The sequence below is a fragment of the Gouania willdenowi genome, chromosome 9, assembly GCF_900634775.1.
Source record: "Gouania willdenowi chromosome 9, fGouWil2.1, whole genome shotgun sequence".
NCBI classification, from domain to species: domain Eukaryota; kingdom Metazoa; phylum Chordata; class Actinopteri; order Blenniiformes; family Gobiesocidae; genus Gouania; species Gouania willdenowi.
Window position 1 is genome coordinate 36,514,520 of NC_041052.1, and position 22,052 is coordinate 36,536,571.

A 22,052-nucleotide genomic window follows, 5' to 3' on the forward strand; every position below is an offset into this window, starting at 1 on the left:
CTGCATGTCTGGGAGAAAGAGGAAGTTGCGTGTGTGCAGACTGATGGGAGAGAAAGTTGGAGGAACGCCAAAATACAGTAAGAATTCCATTCAACTCTGACCCAGATAGATAAATAATAATAATTTTGCAATCAAAAGCCTGGTCTGTGTTTTTTTTTTTGTTTTACACAAGAAAACGATGTTCAGATGTTAGAATTGTCACTAAAGCAAAAAAAAAAAAAAAAAAAAAAATAGCTTTAAAGTCACTGACAGGGTTTTTTTTTTTTTTTACAAAAATACTTTTTTCTCAGCTTTTTGCTCTGAAACTGAAGATTTGTGTAAAACTTGCTCTATTCAACGACTGATTACAAAGGAACGAAACGAGCCAGAAACAAAAATCTGGTGTCAGATTTCAGATAGTCATAGTAGAAAATATTCTGTCAAAATGCTCAAAAATGGCTGGCACTGAGGGGGGTAGAAAATCTGTAAATGGCTGGCACTGAATGAGTTAATTATTGACCAAATGAGTGGTAAAACATATGCAAAAAAATACAGCACAGTGCATCTCTATCCTTTAGCATTTGGTACAAATATGTTGAAAATTGGCAGGCAGACATTTTTTTTTTTAAAGAAATACTAGTAAACAAACCATTTCACCATCCCTTTGGTCCCTTTTCGTTTTAGTCTTTGCAAACACTGAACAACATTTCTTTTTCTTTTTTTTCTTACTCTTTTAATTTTCTTATTTTCAATTTGTAATATTCTTCTTGCAACTTTAAAACCTTCAGTTGCATTTTATTTTTCTTTCTTCAGTTTATCAAGGTCCATTCCATCGACGTTAAAACTTTCAGTGACGTTTGTCAGTGAATCCTCCGCCCTGGAACGATCACCAACAGATGTTTGATCGATACTGTGCAGAAAATTAATTTATAATTTGTTACTATATACACATCTACCCCTAAAGTCATTGAGGGGGTATTCCAGAAAGGAGGTTCAACAAACTCTGAGTTTATCCATAAACTCTGGTCAACATACCCCGCGATGGGAAACTCTGGTTTCATTACAGCTGGTATGAAGTGAGTCAATGAACTCTGAGTATGTTACTCATGAGCATAAAAAGCCATCATCAATGGAGCACAGATTTCGTGAGATGCATGACAACAAGCCGGGAGAGAGGGATTTATTTTACCCTGATGGAGCTAGAAATATATATATATATATACACATATATATATATACACATATATATATATATATATATATATATATATATATATATATATATATTGGTATAGTTTTTTTCTTATCATTGTCACTAAATGCATGTTAATGTGGATCTTGTTGAGTTCTTTCTTTTATATTTTGTTAAGCCAATTGAGATGACTTTGCAAGTTGAATTGAATTAAATATTTTCATTGATTAGAAACCCTAATAAGGCAACCAATAGATGCTAAAGAAATTAAATAATAGATCATTGTTTTTAGTGTATTTTACAGCTGATTTAGGACCCGTTATAATAAAAGATGCTAACAGAAATCTAACACAAGAGGAAGGTTAACTTTTATTAAGTTATTTATTTCAGGTTCAGTAATTGTGATTAATTTTAAATGAGAATGTAATTGCAACTGACTTTCTGACAATAAAAATAATTGTAATTGGAAAAAAATCAGAGAAGAGTGTCAAGGTAAATTAAAGTGTTCCTTGAGAAGCAGTAGCGTTTCCAAAGATATTCCTTAGGAAAAGAAAGAATATCCTGTCTTTGACGAAAAAACCTCTCACGGACAGTCTATGACTGATTGGCGTTCAGGTGGGCGGAGCCAGGTAGACAACCAGGGTTTGTTATGCTGCGTTCGCACCGAATGAGTCTTCTGCGACACCACACAAAACATTTCGCGGGAATCAAAAACGTCCCCATTCGCTTCATATGCACGTTAGAAGCGAAGCCACACCCACCAGCGACACATCCAACTTGGTGAGTTTCACCTGCGCGAGAAGCGAGGAGCTGTGCTCCTTTTTCTCCTCTCATAAACATAAACCACCAGTGAAAAAAGCCGGTGTGATTAGCGGCTAATGCTATCCTAGCTCAGTGCTGATTTTCAAGGATGGAAACTACAGAGAGAACTTTTACCTGCTACTACCAACTCCTCACTGATTCTCCTTCCTGGTGTGGTGCCAGTTATAAAAACCGTGTCATACAGCTCCTGGTGGTCACACACAGCTTCTACTCCATGGTTGAGTTAGTGAACTGACCGATGTCCGTTTTGACGGCCTGACGTCATCGTCAACAAAGACTCTGATTGGCTTTCGTCCTGGAAAACAGTCGCAGGAGTTCAAAATTTTCAACTCTTGCGAATGTGCAAATATGGCCAACGCTCTTGACGCGCAGATCAGACCGCACTGCCGCACAGGAAAGATTTTGTATTTGGGATGCATCTATCCATTGACTTTGTATGTAATCTGGACGCACAAACTTGAACATGTGAACGCAGCATTAGACAAAACCTGCCAGCGAGCAGGTTCAGTTCACGGAGAATGTTACCATGGTGACATACTCAGAGTAGAACTCACTTCACTTTCTACAATCAGAAACTCGAGAGTTTCCCTCATTTGAGCCAGAACATAGTCAGAGTTTGAACATAATCTGCTTTCTGAAATATCCCCGTAACGCTTACCATGTGTTGCGCTCCAGTGTTTTTACTTCAGAGATGATGATGATTGGACTTGAATTCTCCAGTTCAACAAAAGATTTAGTGGAAGGGCCTGTTCGTTCAATGGATACAAATAAACAGAGCAGATTAATTTGTAATCAAACCAGCAAAAGAAAGCTAGCAAAACATAGTTATCATTGTTTTTGTGCAACTTACCGAGTGCCTCATTCTTTTCCACGTCTGAGATCGTGTCTTCTTTTTCACTTGTGTGAGGCTCCATGAGTTCTGCCGGTGACGAGTCATGTGGAAACGTTGCGGGAAGGATTTCCTCCAAGTATTGTGCACTGTCATTACTCTCTATCAGATCTTGTCCATCTTCTTCCACGAATGAGGAATCTGTAAACGCTGCTTTGGAATGATCCTCATCTGCTGCTAAAGGATCTTTTTGTTCTTCTGAGTGTTGAGAAGATTCCTTCAGAGGCACACAGCTAACGTCTGTACGCAAATATGACGGAATCAGAAGCTGCTTTCAAAAGCACAGATTGACAATGAATACACAACGTGATTTCCATAACACACAAGACAAAAACAAAAATACACAGAATGTCTGCAAATCAACACAAAATGACAAAAAATTGCACAAATTTCCTCCAACAAAAAAGATGACTGCTAAAATACAAAAAAACACTGGTCTGTGTTTAAAAGCAAATCGGCACCACAAAACGCCAAAAAAAAATATTTGTCTCTCTTTTTCTTTTTCCTCTGCACCTGCTCATTCATTCTCCGTTTTCTTTTTTTTTTTTTTGTGGTCATCTAATCGCTACGTGTGCCATAGTCTTGGGCGACCAACCATTTCTTTGGTTGACTACAGCCCTACAAAAAACACAAAATGACAACAAAAACAAACAAGATGACAACAAAAATACACAAAGGGGTATACTATGAAGCTAGATTAGTATATCCTGGATTTATCTCCGTTAGCGGGCTTCACCTAACCAAACATTCCCTGTCAGAGAGAAGCTGTCCTACGAGATCAATAGCAACACGCTAATTTAAACCAAGTGTTTTCAGCCTGCTACGTGCACGCTCCCATAAAAGGGGTGGAGACTGCAGCGTCTGACCAATCACTACTGGCAGAGCCACCTTTTTTAAAATGGAGGAACAGCTTATGATCTTGAACAAATATAATGGATTCAAAACCATGATGACAGCAAAGCTTTTCTCGCTCAGATCCAATCCACTTCATAACCTGGTTATGTGTTCAGCTTAAGTTTAAAATGATGAATAATTAAAATCCATAATTCACATAACAAACAACACTGTTGTTACAGAAAAGCCAGGAATGAAAGAACACAGGCAGGAAACTGCTGACACTGTTAATGCGTAAAAGCGTGACATTATTTATGATATTAATCCATTGAATGATAAACAGACAGCGCTCTAATCAGTTAAACTTTATTACAGCACATACGTGTTTCTGTTCAGGTAGACCTCTATTTATCACACACACACTGGGATGAGAGTGCATTGTTTCACTGTAGTATGTTCCTGCTGAAGCTGTTAGCCTCACTATAGCGTATGAATGAATTAATGACTTGACCTGTCCACGCATACGGAGACACAGGCTTCATCAGCTAACTGTAGATCAGTCCATCAGATATAATCGGAATCAGAATCAACTTTATTGGTCATGTAATGTATGTTATACACACGAGATGAAAATGAAGATGATGAACCTGCAGAACCCTAACAAGTTTTAATACCACTGAGCTTTTAGTGAATCCACCCCTTAATGTCCTGTGGCCTCCAGCTTACCAGCTGTTCGGGACAGTACAACTACAGTGATACATACATTCATGTCAGAGTCTCTAAAACACCACAAAAATCTCCAATAACACAAGATAAAGTCCATACATTAGTCGCTAGTCTATATTGAGAAAAAAGTCGGTAAGAGTTTTCCGAAAATATACCGGTAAGGAAGGTTCAGTTTCAGTTTCGGTTTAAAAATGGTGCAAGGAGAGGTTCAAGCTGTAATTCATAGAATTGCAGCTTGAACCTCCTTGAATGAGCCTACATTCTGAGTGAACTCATCCTTTAGTAACACTGTAAGTTGATTATTTCAATCGTGAAAGCAGCGCTGGTAATGATAAGTGCTGTAAACATATGGGCAGAGTAAGAAGTAAAAGAAGCAATCAGTCCTCTCCCAACACTCGGCTCGGCAGACAGACAGACAGACAGACAGACAAACAGAACAGAGCAGCTAAGCAAAAGGTTCAATCTACCTACAGTAAGTTTAACTTCTTCAGGTACCTACAGGCAAGACAATTTCTCATTTCAAAGTTTTCCCATTTCCCCTCGTTGTTAGAAACAACCATTGGCGTCTCGGTCCTGTTCCTGAACCCATATCGGAAAAGACTAATTTCAGTCAGTCCGCTAGAACATGGTGGCAAACCTAAAGCGGGACACTACGGACAAACTTAAAAGATCATGGGAGGAAGACTTGTCTTTATCTTTATCTCTCTGTGCTCGCCACTGTCTCATCCAGTTCAAAGCGGTACACAGAGCTCATCTCTCTAAAGTTAAACAATCCCATTTTCATCCTGACACTGACCCATACTACGACAAATGTGCTGAAGCATCACTTACTCATACTTAGTGGCAATGCCCTAGTCTTCATACATTTTGGACAGAGGTATTTCACACCAATTATTATCCAAGATAATAAACAGCAGACCCTATCGTTTGCTTTTCTCCTGGCCAGGCGTGCCATGCTGCTCAGATGGAGAGATGCTGCCCCGCCAACGCATGCACAATGGTTAGCAGACATCATGTATTGCTTAAAGCTAGGAAAAAATAAGATTCTTACTACATCATTCAAATGCACAATTTATTGAAATTTGAGGATTTTTTTTTAATTATTTAGGAAACCTTTAAAAGCCTTGATCCAGAGGCAGCTTGGTTATTTTGCTCTTTCAGATGCATAATTAGATTTAGAATGTGACTGGAGATTATATTTTATCTCATGGCAACACTGGCAGTGACAGGGTAGGGGTGGTTCTATAAGGTATATGTTTGTTTGTTTGCTTGTAAAAATAAGTACAATAACACAGGCTGGTGCTCCAGGTCCACGCTTTACTTATTTACCATGTACAGTTAATAGCTTTTACATGTACTACTACTCTACCTTTGTAGTAGTGGCTGTTGACTGCACTAACGTCCTCTATTTCCATTGGCTGTACAGCGCTTTGCTTCATGTACACCATGTTTGAATTTCAATAAAAAGATTTTGACAAAAAAAAACAAAAAAAAACAGGGGGATGAGTTATTACAGTGTTGTTAACCTCAACCTCAAAGTAATCTGGTGTGATTTCAGTGTAACAATCCTGTTCACACAAATTCTCTGATGCATATAAAATATAAAAATAATAACAGTAGTTGACTCTATTAACCCTATTTAGCTTGTTTGGTGTGAGTTCAGGAAGTTTAATAGCTTGCAAAGTAATCTATACAGGGCAAGACAATGAGGGGGTATGTTACAAAGCTAGACTACCTCTTATCACACTAACTGATTAAATCAGTGTGTGCTGGACTACGAAACTCGCTAACATCTTACAGAGCTAAATCACCATGGAAACTTATGCTGAACGACAAAGGCAGGCATACACGGTGCGATTTTTGGCCCATTTAGAGCCGATTTTCGACTACTGCGTCTATTTTGTGGGATCGTGCGAGTTTCTGCTAGATCGTGTGTCGAGCATCGTGTAGTATACATGGGGTCACGAGGAGCCTTTAACACCTCGCGACCAGCTCCTGATCAGCAATCGTATGGTCGTAAGGAAATCAAACATGTTTGAAATCCAATCTAATTTGTACATTGCATTTCCGGGAACAAGACCCCGACGTGACGTACAGTGTGAGCAGTCAGATCGTGCCAGAGTGTCGGTCCGTACAGTGTGAAAACATGCATCATGAGCTGCGCACTGCACGAGTCGCACAGTTTAAGCTGGAGCTGAGCACAATTATTGAAAAAATTGCACAGTGTATCCCAGCCTTTACTGATCGCCACAATATCATCCATTCTATGAACACCACAGGCGACAGAGAAGCCCCTCCCCTAAAGCGCTAGTGACAAGCGTACTAATTCAATGAGCACAAGCGTTCAAGTCGGAGTGTGAGGCACAATTTTGACGCCCGAAATGCGCTTGGTGTGAACGCAGCATAACATATAAATATATTCCACCTTATGATGTAGGCTGATCTGTATGGACGCAACATCAGAGCCACAGACAAGTTAAAAAGAGAAGAAAAAGTGAAACTGATTCGCCGTTAATAATCTAATTTAAATATTATTAACACTCACCAATTCCTGCATTAATTAGTTTCTGCAGCAACAGTGTTGTTTTTGGTCTGAATTATGTATTTTAATTCTTCATATTTTTAAAGAATTATTCCCCATTTGTGATGTTCTACAGTTAATCCGTGTGATTGTTTTGAAGCTGTAATATCCGCCTCCGTCACTAAAGTGCGCCGGTCAACCAGACTGAAATCAACACGCTTACCTCAACTTGTTGATCGACCTTCGTAAAACAGCTTCTGTCTGACGGACAACGTTTGGTTAGGTGACGCTCGCTAACAGAGATTAATCAAAGATCTAATTATTTAGATTTGTAACATAGGCCCTGAATTTAGGAGCACAGTGGATTAACTATACATCACTCACCTGCTACAGGAAGCTTGTTGTTGTTGTTGTTGTTGATGCTCAGATCGCCAGTCTCAGCCTCTGACAGAGGTGTGTGTGAAGAATTTGGCTCCTCCTCCCCTTCCTCTTCCTGGCTGACACTTCCATTTATTTGATGAAGATTAAGATCCTTCAACAGTGAAGCAAAGAACTTGTTAAAGTGCAAGCAGTAGGAATTTTAAACAGCAGATTTTGTGAATTTAGTTTGATAAAAACAGTTTTGGTTCAAATGTATCCATCAATATTCATTTTTATTTTGTTTCAGGTGAACAGATAGTTCAGTGATTCTCAAAAGTACCCTCTTTGTCCGACTACAATACTTAGCTTAGAAAACTATTTAAAAACAACGATAGAGCATAATGATGAAATGAACGAGTAATAACACCCAAAGATATTTTCTTTCTAGAATCAGTTTTTGATCATGTTTGAGCTCAGATATACAGTATACATACATATTTTTAAACTGCTTTTTAGTTTAACTATAGTTAAAGTTCTATATTTATATTTTACAAAAGGATAGTACAGAAATACAGTTGTTTAGGATTGTGTGTTGCTTTAGAATAATAACAATAATAATTTAGAATAATAAATAAAACATTTCAAATATCTTTTTTAATTTTCCAGAAATTTCAGGTGACCCCATTTAAACTCTAAGCAACCCCAACTGGGGTCCCGACACAAGGTTGAAAAACACTGAATTATTTCTATTGTTTTAATCATTTCCGGTCATCTCATGCCTGGGGTGGGACCAAGACTGACACGTTATTTGTTAATTTTCCACTCTCTCTCTCTCTCTAGTACCCCCTATAGTGCCATCACGTACCTCTAGGGGTACACATACCCCCATTTGAGAAATACTGCTCTAGTTAACTGAAATGCATCTTTTTTAAAGACTTTGTTATTATTATTATTACAAAGCCTGATGTCTAACTTACAACACAGAAACGCCTTCTGATTGGTGGATTTAAAATCATGCCCCATCTTGTTTGACTGACTTTTTTGGGCGCACCCCACTTTGAACAAAGATGAACTTTCAAGCCCCACCTGCGCTCATTGCCCACTCCCCCAAACAATCCTGACAAATAACACATTTTCAAATTTATTGAACTAACAGGGAACAAGTGACATCATTATTCATAATAAATCAAAAACCTAACTAAACTAATCACCAGAATAAAAAAAAAACAAAGTTCAGTAGTCATAAAAAAAGAGGAACTACCCAAAAATTGTTGGCAATCTGTGAAAAAAAGCTTAAGAAAACCAAAAAGGAAAATATATTTTTAAGTCAGCTGTTACGTTTTGTTCCCTGTTTAATAATGTAGTGCTCTTTAAATTTCTGCTACATTTTTAAGTTTCTCATTATTAATTTCTTCGAGTGTAGGCCAGGGTCAATTACACTTTTTAAATTACAATTCCATCTTAAATTATCCATGATCAATTATAACTTAATTACGATTACTGTGACCTGCTTTTTTCCAATCACAACTAAAATTAGAATTATAATTTTCCTCCTGAAAGTTCATTAGAATTAAGTTCCCAATTATTGAAGTTCGAATTACAATTAACGTAACCTTCTTGTGTTAGCTTTCTGTTAGCATCCCTTATGATAACGGGTCAGTTTTGACCCATGTCTTAAATCAGCTGTAAAATACACAAAAAATGTTATCTAACATCCAATTTATTTCTCATCTATTGGTTACCATGTTAGGCTTCCTGATCAATAAAAATAATGGTTTTCATATTTTTGATGTGGGCGTCTGAGCATTTTTTCTGTCAGTATACCCCTTGACTTCAATTTATTTTCAAATGGTTAAATGATCCTCAAGAAAACAAACTTGATATGAAACATATTTCAATAATTGTTAACAACATATGTTTAAGCCATAGAACTGTAAGATGGTTCCACAGGTTTGCGTTTACTTAAATTGAAAATGACACACTTTGAGAGCATTTCCCCTCCTCGTGGGCGAAGGTTTTCATTACAGTTTTCCCAAATTCATTTGAATTTTATATATATATATATATATATATATATATATATATATATATATATATATATATATATATATAATGTACATAATATAGAAATATTAAAGTGTCATATAAAATTAATCTAAAAATGAGGATTTTCAATGACACGTTCAGCCTCTGAAAAAAGTAAGAAGAAATCAGGGCGGAGCTGCTTTCTTCTTCTAAATAGGAAGTTACATTTTATTTTTTTATATGGTAGTTTTACTGTTTGGACTAAATGCTGGGATTCATTGGATTTTTCAATATCTTAGGAAGATTTTGAGACCACATTTGATGGAATATATAAATTCAGTAAGACATGGCCTGGCTTTAAAGGTAAAAAGTGCTAGCTTGTTTATGTCGCCATTTATTATTTTTTTTGCAAGTTTGACAAAAGAAACGACTGTTTGCTGTGATGGTTGTGTCTTAGAATGGTTTATATGGTTAAAAACAGAAGATTCTAAGCTTTCAAAGGGTTAATGATACTTGTGATATGCTGCTGTATTTGAGAAGCATTTAATCCTTTAGGAGCGTGATTGAGTGACAACATGCATTTTGACACATATTCGGGACAGTGGACGTTAAGGGGATTATTATTGCATTTTTGCAGTCAACATTATCACTTATGTAACTAATCATATTTGCATAATTGTATATGTTACACACATTGTAGTTGGCGCGAATCTCGAGACGGTCTTTATATTCAATTCCATTTTTTCTTAGTTAGTAGTGATCGACCGATTTAATCGGCCAATTTTTGCGTGTTTCACGTGTATCGGCATTGGCCGATGCGCGCTACTGCGTTCGCTGATCCACTTTATTAACAGAGCGGCTGCTCAGTGTTGCTGGAGACAGGCTGCAAAGAGCAGAGTCCGGAGCCCCTCCCCCCACTAGCAGAGCGTGAAGCAAGCTCTTCAATCGCAGGTTTTAAACTTTCAAAGCATCTTTTAACTGTTTAACTTATTGGTTGTTCTGTGGGTCCACGTGTCGTAGTTCACGAGCAGGTGGCTGGAGGTTTGGCGTGTGTGCGTCTTTCCCTCTCTGCTTCTCACTCAGCACTGCGTTGAGAAGGAGAGCTTTTAAAACTTTGAGAAACAGTTTACTACTTTGAATATTTATTCCTGTTAATGTTGATGCTTTTTAGAACAGAAACTTGAACAGTTTGTTGCTTAATGCACATCTGACACATTATTTTCCTCTGCTAATTTATGTTCTGGGGCTGTGTTGTAATGGACTATTATTCATGGTTTCTTTTTGTGTTTAATACTATAGATAAATATATTTATACTCAATAATCCTGTTAATAAAATATATCTTCAGTCAGGCCAACTTTTGTCAAAGCAATTTTTGGGACAAGGACGAACAGTTCTCTTTCATAATATTTCATGAGATGTCTCACTTTATTTTTTACTTGTTCTTGTTCTATATCTGTATTTGTTAAATATTTTTTACTTGGTGTTGTGATACTTCACCTTTCTTAATTTCAATAAATGTTCCTTTTTTAAAAAATTGAGACTTGTACCATTTGTTATCATGTTTGTGTAATTTTTATGATGTAAATTGAAGGAGCAGAAGTAGCATCAGCTCCGAATATCGGCTCAAGAAAATCGGCAGTCCGTATCGGTCATCGGCTTAGGCTGATGGAAAAAAATCGGTATCGGCCCTAAAAAACCCATATTGGTCGATCCCTACAAGAGACATAAAAAAATCTGATCTTTATGAGGGTATCAAGTTAAGAGCATTTTCATAATTTTTATTTGTCATAAAAAGCAATTAAATTTTTAATTTGATTCACCCTGCTTTGGCTTCAGTCCAATGTTTATCAGGAGAAAAAAAAGGGTTGTTTCTAAAAACAATTAGTCATGGTTTGAAAAGTGAAATCTCACCTCTGAGTGCCTCTCAAGTACAATTTTGACTATATTTGTACACATATGTTTCACTGGGGTTGAAATGATGGAAGTTCTCTCCGATTCTGAAGTGACACAACAAAGACGTTTTAATGCACATGCAAGACACCAAAAACACACACACACAACTCTCTGCCCATGATTGTTGCAAAAGCAAAGTCACCTTGTGTGTTCTTGTTGTCTGCAGAGTTAGCAGCAGTCAGCACCTCATCACAGCTTACGTCTCCATTTATGATTTCCTCTTCATTGCAATCAGCCTCTCCTAAATCTTCATCTTTTAGGTTTTCGCTCTCTGAACTTATGTTGATAACGTCTTCCTCAGTGTATTCTTCAGATTCTGTGCTTAAGTCTTTGATGGAAAAAAAAAAAAGCAGTAGTAAATAATGGCTCGAAAAAACCCTGAGTCCTCCGTCTTTCACTGTTATATTATTAACAGTATTAAGGGGTCAATTACAAATACGTCTTCAAATATCCATGCTAAATTATATTATTTAAAATTATTATTTTTCCCCTGAGAGTCAATTACAATTACGTTTTCAATAACTTAAGTCCAACTACCGGTAATCACAATTACTGAGCCTTTAATAAATAAGCTGAAAAAACAAAACCATCCTCTTGTGTTAGCTTTCTGTTAGCATCTCTGATAATGAGTCGGTTTGACTAAATGTCTTAAAGGAGCAGTCTGCATCTCTTATAAAAGTAACTTTTTGTCATATTTACTAAAGCTGTCCCTATGAAAGGACAGCTTTACATGAAACTAGTAGTTTGTGTAAAAAAACAGACACATTGAGTCCTCCCCTGCTGCTTCTGCAGCCTTTGGCAAATTTTCAGAATGCACCGTGTCCGAGCAAAAAGAACCAATCAGAGCCAGGATTATGTTTGATGGGCTGTCTGACAGCAGTTGCTCACAGTCCCCGCCCCTTTCCCAGGGCTGTAGCTTCGTCTTTTTTTTTTTTTACAGTGTATGGTCTGGAGGAGTAGAAGATGGAATTAGCGACTTTTCTGCTAGAAGGGTCATTACTGCTGCTTGATTTACATTATGTTTGATTTGTTACACTAGGAATATGTGGTGCATGTGTTGTTCATGTGCACGCAGCAGCCTCCATTTGCTGCTGCTAAGCTTTGTGCACATAGAGAGAGAGAAGTGCTGCAGTAACATGCTTTTAACAGAGCATGATATATTACTGTGATGTTGCTGTTGGACTAACGTTAGCTCCTCGGAGGGAGAGACTTTGGAAAGTTTGGAGGCAGAGCAAGAAAGCTGCGGAGAGGGAGAGATCTGAAAGTGGCGGACTGCACCTTTAAATCAGATGTAAAATACACGAAAAAATATCATCAGGGTTCCCACAGTTTTTTCACAATAACTTTTCAAAACTTTTCCAAAATATTTTACCATATTTCCATGACTTAGTTCTGAAGCGGTAAGATCTTTTTTTTTTTTTGCGTATGCATTTCCTGGATTTTAGCGTACGACAGCAGAAGTTATCTTACCTACCTACTTAAATGAGGCGGAGAGTGAATTTGTGAGATCTTGTGATTCCTGCTCAATTATGCTGCTGATATGCAGCACTTTCACTTTGAGATAATCTTTGGGGTTTAACATATTTTAAATATAAAAATAAAATAGATCAAATTTTCCAAATAAGCTAAAATATTTCATTACTTTTCAAGACTGGAAAATTGTTTTTTCAAATGCCATAACCTTTCCAGGAATTTCCTGACTGTGGGAACCCTGTATTATCTATCATCAAATGTGTTTCTCATCTCTTGGTTACCTGTTAAGCAAATCCTTGAAATTACTGTTTTTTTATATTTTTGATGTGTGTGTCTGAGCATTTTTCTGTCACTTCATGCCTCAATTTCAAATTATTTTAAAATGGTAAATTGATCCTGAAGAGAACTGACAGGTAGTGAGAACAGTTGATATGAAACATATGTTAATTATTGTTAAATATGTATGTGTAAGATATAGAACTGTAACTGTAAAATATCATCAATCATCCAATTTGTTTTTAATCTCTTGGTTAATCTGAAAATATTAGTATTAATATTTTTGGTGTGGTTTTTCTGTCAGTGTACCCCTCATTTTATATTATTTTTAAATGGTAAAAGTTTTCTCAAGAGAACTGACAGGTAAACTTGGTCTGAAACATATTTCAATAATTAACTACGTATGTGTAAGGCATAGAACTGTAACATGGTTCCCCAGGTTTCCTTTTAATTAAATTGTAAATGACAGTTTTTATACAATTTCCATGCCAATTACAATTACAAAGTAAATTATCTGAACTTAATTACAATTCAGTTATGACTACAACAGCAACAGATTTTTCCAACTGCAATTACAAATATAATTAGATCATAATTGTAATGAATTACCGGATTACAATTATAATAGACCCCAACCCTGCAGTGTACTGTGATAGGATTAGAGCTTGTCTCAAACCTTCAGAGTGAGTGTCCTCTGATGGTTCCTTTGCATGCTGGTTAAAAAAAAACAAAAAAGAAACATCATAACGTCATTGTAATGTCATAACTCTCCTTATTGTGATTCTCACTAAATTGTTAAGACGCAGCGCTCTGATTGGTTACCTGTGCTGTGCCAAATCTTTGACATCCGTTTGGGAGCAGATGGCCCTGCTGTAATTAGAATGATAATCATCTTTAGTTTGCATACAGTATCTTCAGTATTTATAGCAGAGTAGATGTGGGCAATGCTGGGGGCCCCAAAGTAAACGCACAAAATGTCTCCAGAAACACACAAAATCACTGAAGAAAACCCACAAATTTATTCCAACAACATGCAAGATGACTACTAATACAGAAAAAACTAAATAAAACTGAAGAATATACATTACTCCAAAAAACACAACATTACTCCAAAAAACACAACATTACTCCAAAAAACACAACATTAACAGCAAAAACACACAAGATAACAGAAATACACAAAATGTCTGCAAAAACACACAAAATGTCTGCAAAAACACACAAAATGATGGAAAAATACACAAATTTACTCCAACACACAAGACAACTATTAATATACAAGAAATATGACTAAAAAAAAAGCCAAAATGGCAACAAAATCATACAAGATGATAACAGAAATACACAAAGGGCCTATGTTATAAAATGAGATTCTCTCTTTTCACACTAACTTCCAGGATTTAATCAGTGTGTGCTGGACTACAAAGCTCGCTAACGTCTTACTGAGCTAAATCACCATGGCAACTGAGGCTGAACGACTAGCCTGGCTGAGAGTAGGTTTTGCTCTGACTAGGATCCGAGCGAGCACTAAAGCCCCGCCTCCTGACCCATCAGTTCTCTTAGAAAGCGAGCTGTCCAATAAAAGGAGATGTGTAAACACGTCACTGTGTGGATCTGATCTGACAGGAGAGAGAATATTTAGACATCGATGCAATCCTTTCATTTACCGATGACATCATTTAGGAAACAGAGATTTAAATCTGATGGACTGATCTACTGTCAGCTGATGAAGCCTGTCTCTGTATGTGCGGATGGGTGAAGTCATTAATTCAATAATTATTTCATTCATACGCTATAGTGAGGCTGACAGCATCAGCAGGAACATACTACAGACTGTGAAACAATGTGCTCTCATCCCAGTGTGTGTGATAAATAGGTCTACTTGAATAGAAAAACGTGATTCCCTCAATCATTAGTTAGAGGGTGATTTGCTCCTTTCTAATTGCAGGGCGAGCCCAAACACCTCGCTCCAATTTGATGACGCGTTCCCACTTTGATGACGAATTTGATGCGGCACTGAGCTGGAGATGCCGTGCCTCCAGGAAGCTCTCTGCCTCGATTGACATGTAAACAGACACGCCCACAAAGGTGAGCATTTCAGCGTACTTCGCACAGTGCTATGTATGTATTTTCTACAGTCTATGTATGTACCAGCGAACGCCCCGGTCCCACGCTCTGTCTTGTGTTAATAAAGCAGCATGAGCTCGGCTACGGAGTGGGTGGGAGGAGGGCGGGCTGTCCTCTGGCCCTACGTCACCATGCGGGGAGGGGGAAGTCAGTGCCCCGTCTATAGACACGCCCACTCAAGAATATGCATAAGTAGGACGCAAATCAGCCTGTTTGTGTAGAGTTGCTCAGAAAGTGACTTTTCAGAGGCTGAAACTCTGGAAAACAGGTGAGTTTGGGAAAATAAACCTCAATTACTATGTTTTTTGGGTTCTTAGAACAAATGGAGATGGGTGAAAAATAGCATGACATGGGACCTTTAAACTTAAGCAACACCTAACCATGGTCAGGACCAAGTTATGAAGTGAATCAGATCTGAGCGAGTATAAAAGCTCCTCCTCCTGGTGTGCTGCACTAACACTGTTCCTCCATTGTAAAGACGCTAGCTCTGCCAGGTTCTCCATTGATTGGTCAGACGCTGCAATCTCCGCCCCTTTTTATGTGAACGCACACGTAGCGAGGCTGTAAACACTTGGCTTAAATTAGCGTGTTGTTATCGACCGTCGTAAGACAGCTTCTCTCTGACAGGGATTGTTTGGTTAGTTGAAGCCTGCTAACGGAGATTAATCCAGGATATACTTATCTAGAATCTTAGCATAGGGCCAAAATGTCTCCAAAAACACACAAAATGACAGAAAAATACAGAAATTTACTCCAACACAAGACAAAGTTCTAACATACAAAAAACCAACAAAACAAAAAAAATTTACAAAATGACAACAAAAACATGCAAGATGACAACAAAAATACACAAGACAAACAAAACAAAAATGCACAAAATGTCTCTAAAAATAAACAAAAAGACAGAAAAAATACACAAATTTACAACAATAACACAAGATGACTAATAAAATACATAAAATAAACAAAACGGTACTAAACAAATTACAAAATAACTCCAAAAGACACAAAATGACAATAGAAATACACAAAATCACTGTAGTTACAAAACGACAACAAAAAAAGCTTTTGTTCTTTCCTGTGTTAATGCTTAGATTGGTGATTATTCTAAATGATGACATGAATGTTGATAATGTGACACTGATAAAAGTTACCCATTAGATGAAATAGCCACCTTTTTCCAGGTGTTATTATAGCTAATATTAGCCTAACTTATTTATTTCAAATACTGTGTTTTCTTTCAAGATTTAGCATTAAAGCAGTAAACAGGACTTGAATGTATCTGTGAATTACAGTGTTGTTTAAAAAAAAGAAAAAAAAAAGAAATTATCTTACCTCCATCCAAAAGTTTAGTGGTTTGCTGTTATAGTAAATTGATGCTTTCCATTTTTTGGAATGGCCTTTCCCTCCAAAGTTTTCAAAGGCAGTTGGAGTAAGTAGGCCACCTTCACACAGAATACATGCTTCACCTGAACGCAACACCCAGAGGACACAAATAAAATCGTAACAGAGACAATGTGTTTTTCTACTTCAATATAAATATGAATAAATCCCATTTATTTTCCTTGGTTGTGTTAAGTGTAACTACTTACGTTTCTCCAGCTTTCCAACATCCAGGAAGCCCTTTTTGGTTCCACAAGTTACATGTAAGAAGCCTAGAATGTTGCATAATTAGAAAAGTATAAAAATACCGATCTTTAAGATTGTGTTGTTTTATCTATTTAAGAAAATAAATAAGTTATTATTGTTTGAAAATTTCAAAAATCTTTTAAGATTTTTCAAAAATTTCAGGCGACGCCATATAAACTTTAAGCGACCCCAGATGGGGTCCCGACCCCCAGGTTGAAAATCTGATTTATTTCTATAGTTTTTATCATTTCCGGTCATCTCACGCCTGGGTGGGACCAAGACTGACAATTTATTTGTTAATTTTCCACTCTGCCTCTCTCCTAAATACCCGCTGTAGTGCCATTGCGTACCACTAGGCCCTAGGGGTACAAATACCCCCATTTGAGAAACACTGATGTACAATATAAATCTCCATATTTTTACGTTAACTTAAATCGGAAAGACAATACCTGGTTAGATTTGCTGATGTAAAATGCCACACAGACACATTTATTTTTAAACAGCTGCACAATATGTGCCAGTTTAGTCTTTTTCTCCCCTAAGGGACAGCACGTGTGAGTGACTTCTGTAGTGAAACTTGTTTAGGGGAAGGTCTGGGTTAGGACGCACTCAGAAATCCATCTAATTGTGATTTTCCCGCTGTTCACAATTATTTTTCTGCTTTGAAGCACATGTTTTGGACTGTTATTTTAACCCACCTGTGAACGTGTTGCATGGTGACAGCATGTTTTACACAGAAGAATTAAAACAATGACATAAAACATGTATTTGTAACTTAGTTGTTATATTAAAAACATTTATTTATTTTATTTATTCAGTTTATTTCCGACATGGTTGCATTCACAGAAGTTATGTTATTCCTTTTTTTTGTTTTGTTTTGTCCATGCCGAAAAAGGAGAAGAGAGAAGCTGTTTGACATGAAATGTCATTGTGATCACAATAAAATCATGAATATATTAAATAATACAAATTTAAAGTAGTAGTAGTAAACAAAAGAGTAAATAAGTAACTTTAAAAAGCTGAAGCTAACCTGCAGGTTGTGTAGGTAATGAGGTTTAAAGAAATAACATAGTTCCTTTGACCTAAATCAAATCCCTAATATTAAATAATAAAAAAAAACAACATCTTGTTTGAGCGATTCCTTACAAGTAATCAAATGTCTAATGTTACCCAAAACACACAGTTGATAATAAATTAGAAGTTTATTGTCCAGACTAACCAATATCAGCAGCAGGAGACAGAAACAATTATATTTCAAAGCAGGTACGTTAGTAACTCTAGTAAATTATCAACTAGAGTTTGCTAAACAATCTTTAAAGAGGATTTTCTACCCAATACCTTTTTCTTTCCGCCATTATTTTTCTCTGTTTTGCACAAAATTGGTCAATGTAAAAGTTAAAGGTGCAGTCTGCAACTCTTATAAAAGTGACTTTTTGTCATATTTGCTAAAGCTGTCACTATGTAAGGACAGCTTTACATGAAACTAATAGTTTGTGTAAAAAAACAGACACATTGAGTCCTCCCTGCTGCTGCTGCAGCCTTTGGCAGACTGCCAGAATGCACCACGTCCAAGCAAAAAGAACCAATCAGAGCCAGGATTGTGTTTGATGGGCTGTCTGACAGCTGTTGCTCACAGGCCCTGCCCCTTTCCCAGAGCTAGAGTGCCGTCTTTTTTATAGTGTATGGAATTGGTGACTTTTCTGCTTGAAAGGTAATTACTGCTGCTTGAATTACATTATGTTTGATTTTTAATTGTTACACTAGGTGGTCCATGTGTGCAGCAGCCACCGTGTGAGCTGCTGTAAGTGCCACTGAGTTGTTGCTGCTGCTGAGGTGTGTGCACACAGAAAGAGAGAAGCGCTGCAGTAATATGCTTTTAACAGAGCATGTTATATTACTGTGATGTTGCTGTTGGACTAACGTTAGCTTGTTAACTCCTCTGAGGGAGGGACTTTTGAAATTGTATTTCTCGTCACACTTTGTTTGAATTAAAGTTATTGAAGATTTATATCATATATCGCCATTTTGAGGTCTAAGCGCCTGACTCAAGAATTCTTCCTTCTGCTGCCGTGGGTTCGAATCCCGCTTTTGTCATATATTTTTTTCATTTTAACATGGAAAATTCCACCTTTAAAAATACATATACGAAAAAAAAAATCATTTTAGGGTATTTCCTGGTTTAGGTCACCTTACGTCACCTAAACTGGCCACGCCCAATAAGTTATCGCCAAAATAGAATCCTCGATATATTGCCTATAGGTCTATTTCAGATGTTTGCAAAATTTTGAAACATAAAAGTGAAAACTTACCACTTATCACTTCCTTTTTATTATCTTCTTCCTCCTCTTTCTGCATATTTGTGGCTTTATTTCTTAGTCTTCTTGCTATACATTGAGCTTCCTCTCTGTTTTCGTCGGCGTCGTCACTGTCATATAAAAGTCTCAGGCTTCTTCGTTTCCTCTTCATTAGTTCAAAGTAAAACTCTCCCACAGAGATGACAATAATAGGTGAATTTATGGGCTTTAGTAAAATATACAATGTATTCTCGTGTGTTAGTAGTTGTCCGCCAGGCAAAAACGCTTTGTCATTTATTGACACAAGCGGGAAGCCCTGGTTTGAAACAGAAACTAAAGTCATTGCAGGTGGAACACAGCTCAGTAAATAATAATCCAAAAAAAATTAATAGCTAAATACATTGGCCGAAGATTTGGTATAAATCGTAAACCTAAACTTACCTCAGTATTTGTGTTTTTTGAGTCCGAGAACAACAGAAGCTAATCTAAAACTGCTTGAGTACCATAGCTGTGTGGTTTTCCACCGAAAGCGCACATAGTCGTTGTCGTTGTTAAATATAACCTACTAGCCTATCAACAACAGAGCCCGGATAGCTCAGTCGGTAGAGCATCAGACTTTTAATCTGAGGGTCCAGGGTTCAAGTCCCTGTTCGGGCGGTACGTTTTGTGTCTCTGGAGATTTTTTTTTTTCTTTATTATTGAATCAAAATGAAACTTTTCAATTGAAAAAAAAAAAAAAACATGTCTTTGAAGACATTTAGTCAGCATGAATGATTAGTTTTGGCCCGCGGCCCTCCAGCGTCATGGAGCGTCATTTTGGCCCTTCAATGAAAACCCCTGCTTTAAACCAAAATAAATTATATATATATATATATATACACACACACATATACAGAGAGAGAGATTAAAAACTGTCGCAGCAAATTTGCGGTTGACCTCATTTTGGAGACATGATTTCTGCCCTGGCTGATTGATGGAGTCCAGTCAAAGCATGATGATTTTATATAAAAAAGGATTTATTATAAAACTAAATGAAAAGGAGAGTCTCCCATTCTGTATAGGAAGGGCTGCCAGCAACAAAGCAGGATGGTCAAAAAGGTTCTTCCTCCGGCCAGAGGAAAAGCAAGACTGCCTAAAGATCACACTTTACACAGACATTTCTACCCAATTCAACTGTTCTACCCCCACCTCGAGGTGTAAGAAGGAGAAGGCAGGGAAGGGGTCAGTTCCCCCTTGGAAATGGCGCCATCCGGTATCAGAGCGTAGGAATGTGTGCGTGCGTGTGTGTGTGTGTGTGTGCGCGCGTCTGGCCTTAAGATAGATCTATGTTTTGGGATTGTGAGCAACTGACCTCCAAGAGCATAAAACAGCAGAAATGAAAAGTTAAAATTTAAAGCATTAAGTTGAATAAGGTCTATGAGCAAATATAAGAGTAAACATAATTAACCAATTTTGCCATCACAAAATCTTTTTCACTTCAAAGAAAAAAAGTTTTCCAACGCAATTTTTTGGGGCTCAAATTTTTTTTGCGTTCAAACACTGTTTTTCTTTGATTAAAAATATTTCCTTTGAAATGTGTTTTTTTTTTGAGTGAATAATAAAGACACAGATGTACTACCCAAAAATACAAAAAAGATGACCAATAAAAAAACAAAACTTTTAAGCCAAAAACAAAAAAAAAAAACCTTTTCAAAGAAAAAAAAGTGTTCAAATGCAATTATAGTTTAAAATATTTTTTTTTGCATTTGAACACTTTTTCTTTGATTGCAAATATTTACTTTTGATTAAAGTAAACTTTTTTTTATTGTAAAAGTTGTTTTTTTATTGAATAATAGACAAATCCACCTCCATGTAATTTTTTTGTTTCCCCATCTACAATAGTCTTTCAGACGATGGATGGAAGCACGGTTTCACTACTTATTTTGTGGATACTGTATCTAAGGGGTGTTGAACTCATTCTAGTTCAGGGGCCAAATGTGGAGCAGTTTGATCTCAAGAGGGCCACATGTTTTATGCAGGAAAAAGGAGTCATTTCAACTTTATTGTACCTTAGTTAGCAATATCCATGCAATAACTGACATATATCAGTCGCAACAGCATCTTCACTTTAAATGTCCTGAATTTGTTATCAATTTTTATTTAATTAAGGAAATGTTATATGATATTTGAGGAAAACTGAAAGATTCTGTAAATAATTTTAGTTTTTTTTTTAACAGTTTAACATTAAAAATCAGTGTGATGTAAGCACTGGGAAAACTGAGACCCTACAAATAATGTTGAGTTTAATTTACACAACGATTCATGTTTTTTGTCATTTACTTCCTCCTGTGGGCCAAATTAGATTATAAAATAGTAAGAAATAGTATTATAATTGCTATTATATACTATGCTACTAGTAACATTTTGCTAATAGTAAGAATAGAATTGTAGATATCAGCGATTATCATTTTAGCCATAATCGTGCAGCCCTACCTTATGTATAAAACTTCAAACATATTTCATATATTCTCACCACTCTTTATTTAATAATAAAATGTTCAAAGACTGATGAAAAGGAAAAACGCTTGCTTCATTTTTTTTTTTCTTAAACTTGTTTTTATTGTAAAAACATTAACCATTTAATATATAGATATATGAATATAATTACATAGAATTTGATTGTTTGGGAATGCACAATAAGTAACTGGCCACAAATGAAATAATCAGCATCACAAACAAAGCAGCATCTTTAAGACAAGTTGAATAAATAAATACAAATACATATATATAGATATATTTTTAGCAAGTAACAATAAATTAACACTACATTTTCTGGCAGCATTTAGCATTTAATAATAATGCGTGTTTATCCATTTATAGAAACAACAGATTTTTGAAGGTCAGGCCATGAAAGCAAAGATGAACAACCTTTCCCTTCATTCTAATAATTCTGCTAAAACACGGTTTACTT

The 22,052-nt window shown here is 36.5% G+C and overlaps 1 protein-coding gene and 1 non-coding gene across 2 annotated transcripts; one reads left to right on the forward strand and one right to left on the reverse strand.

The window, feature by feature from the left end:
* Nucleotides 1-2,647: 2,647 nt before the first annotated feature.
* Nucleotides 2,648-19,615, reverse strand: LOC114470112 (uncharacterized). Its single transcript, XM_028458125.1, has 11 exons — nt 19,544-19,615; nt 19,118-19,418; nt 16,772-16,834; nt 16,515-16,648; nt 13,875-13,922; nt 13,729-13,765; nt 11,446-11,631; nt 11,262-11,347; nt 7,348-7,495; nt 2,844-3,122; nt 2,648-2,739 (listed from the first exon to the last, which is right to left on the reverse strand). Exons 2-11 carry the CDS (start codon nt 19,272-19,274, stop codon nt 2,648-2,650), a joined length of 1,230 nt encoding a protein of 409 aa, XP_028313926.1. The 5' UTR covers nt 19,275-19,418; nt 19,544-19,615.
* Nucleotides 19,616-19,686: 71 nt separating this feature from the next.
* trnak-uuu (transfer RNA lysine (anticodon UUU)) lies at nt 19,687-19,759 on the forward strand. The gene has a single exon. It is a non-coding gene; the product is annotated as a tRNA-Lys (tRNA).
* Nucleotides 19,760-22,052: the final 2,293 nt, after the last annotated feature.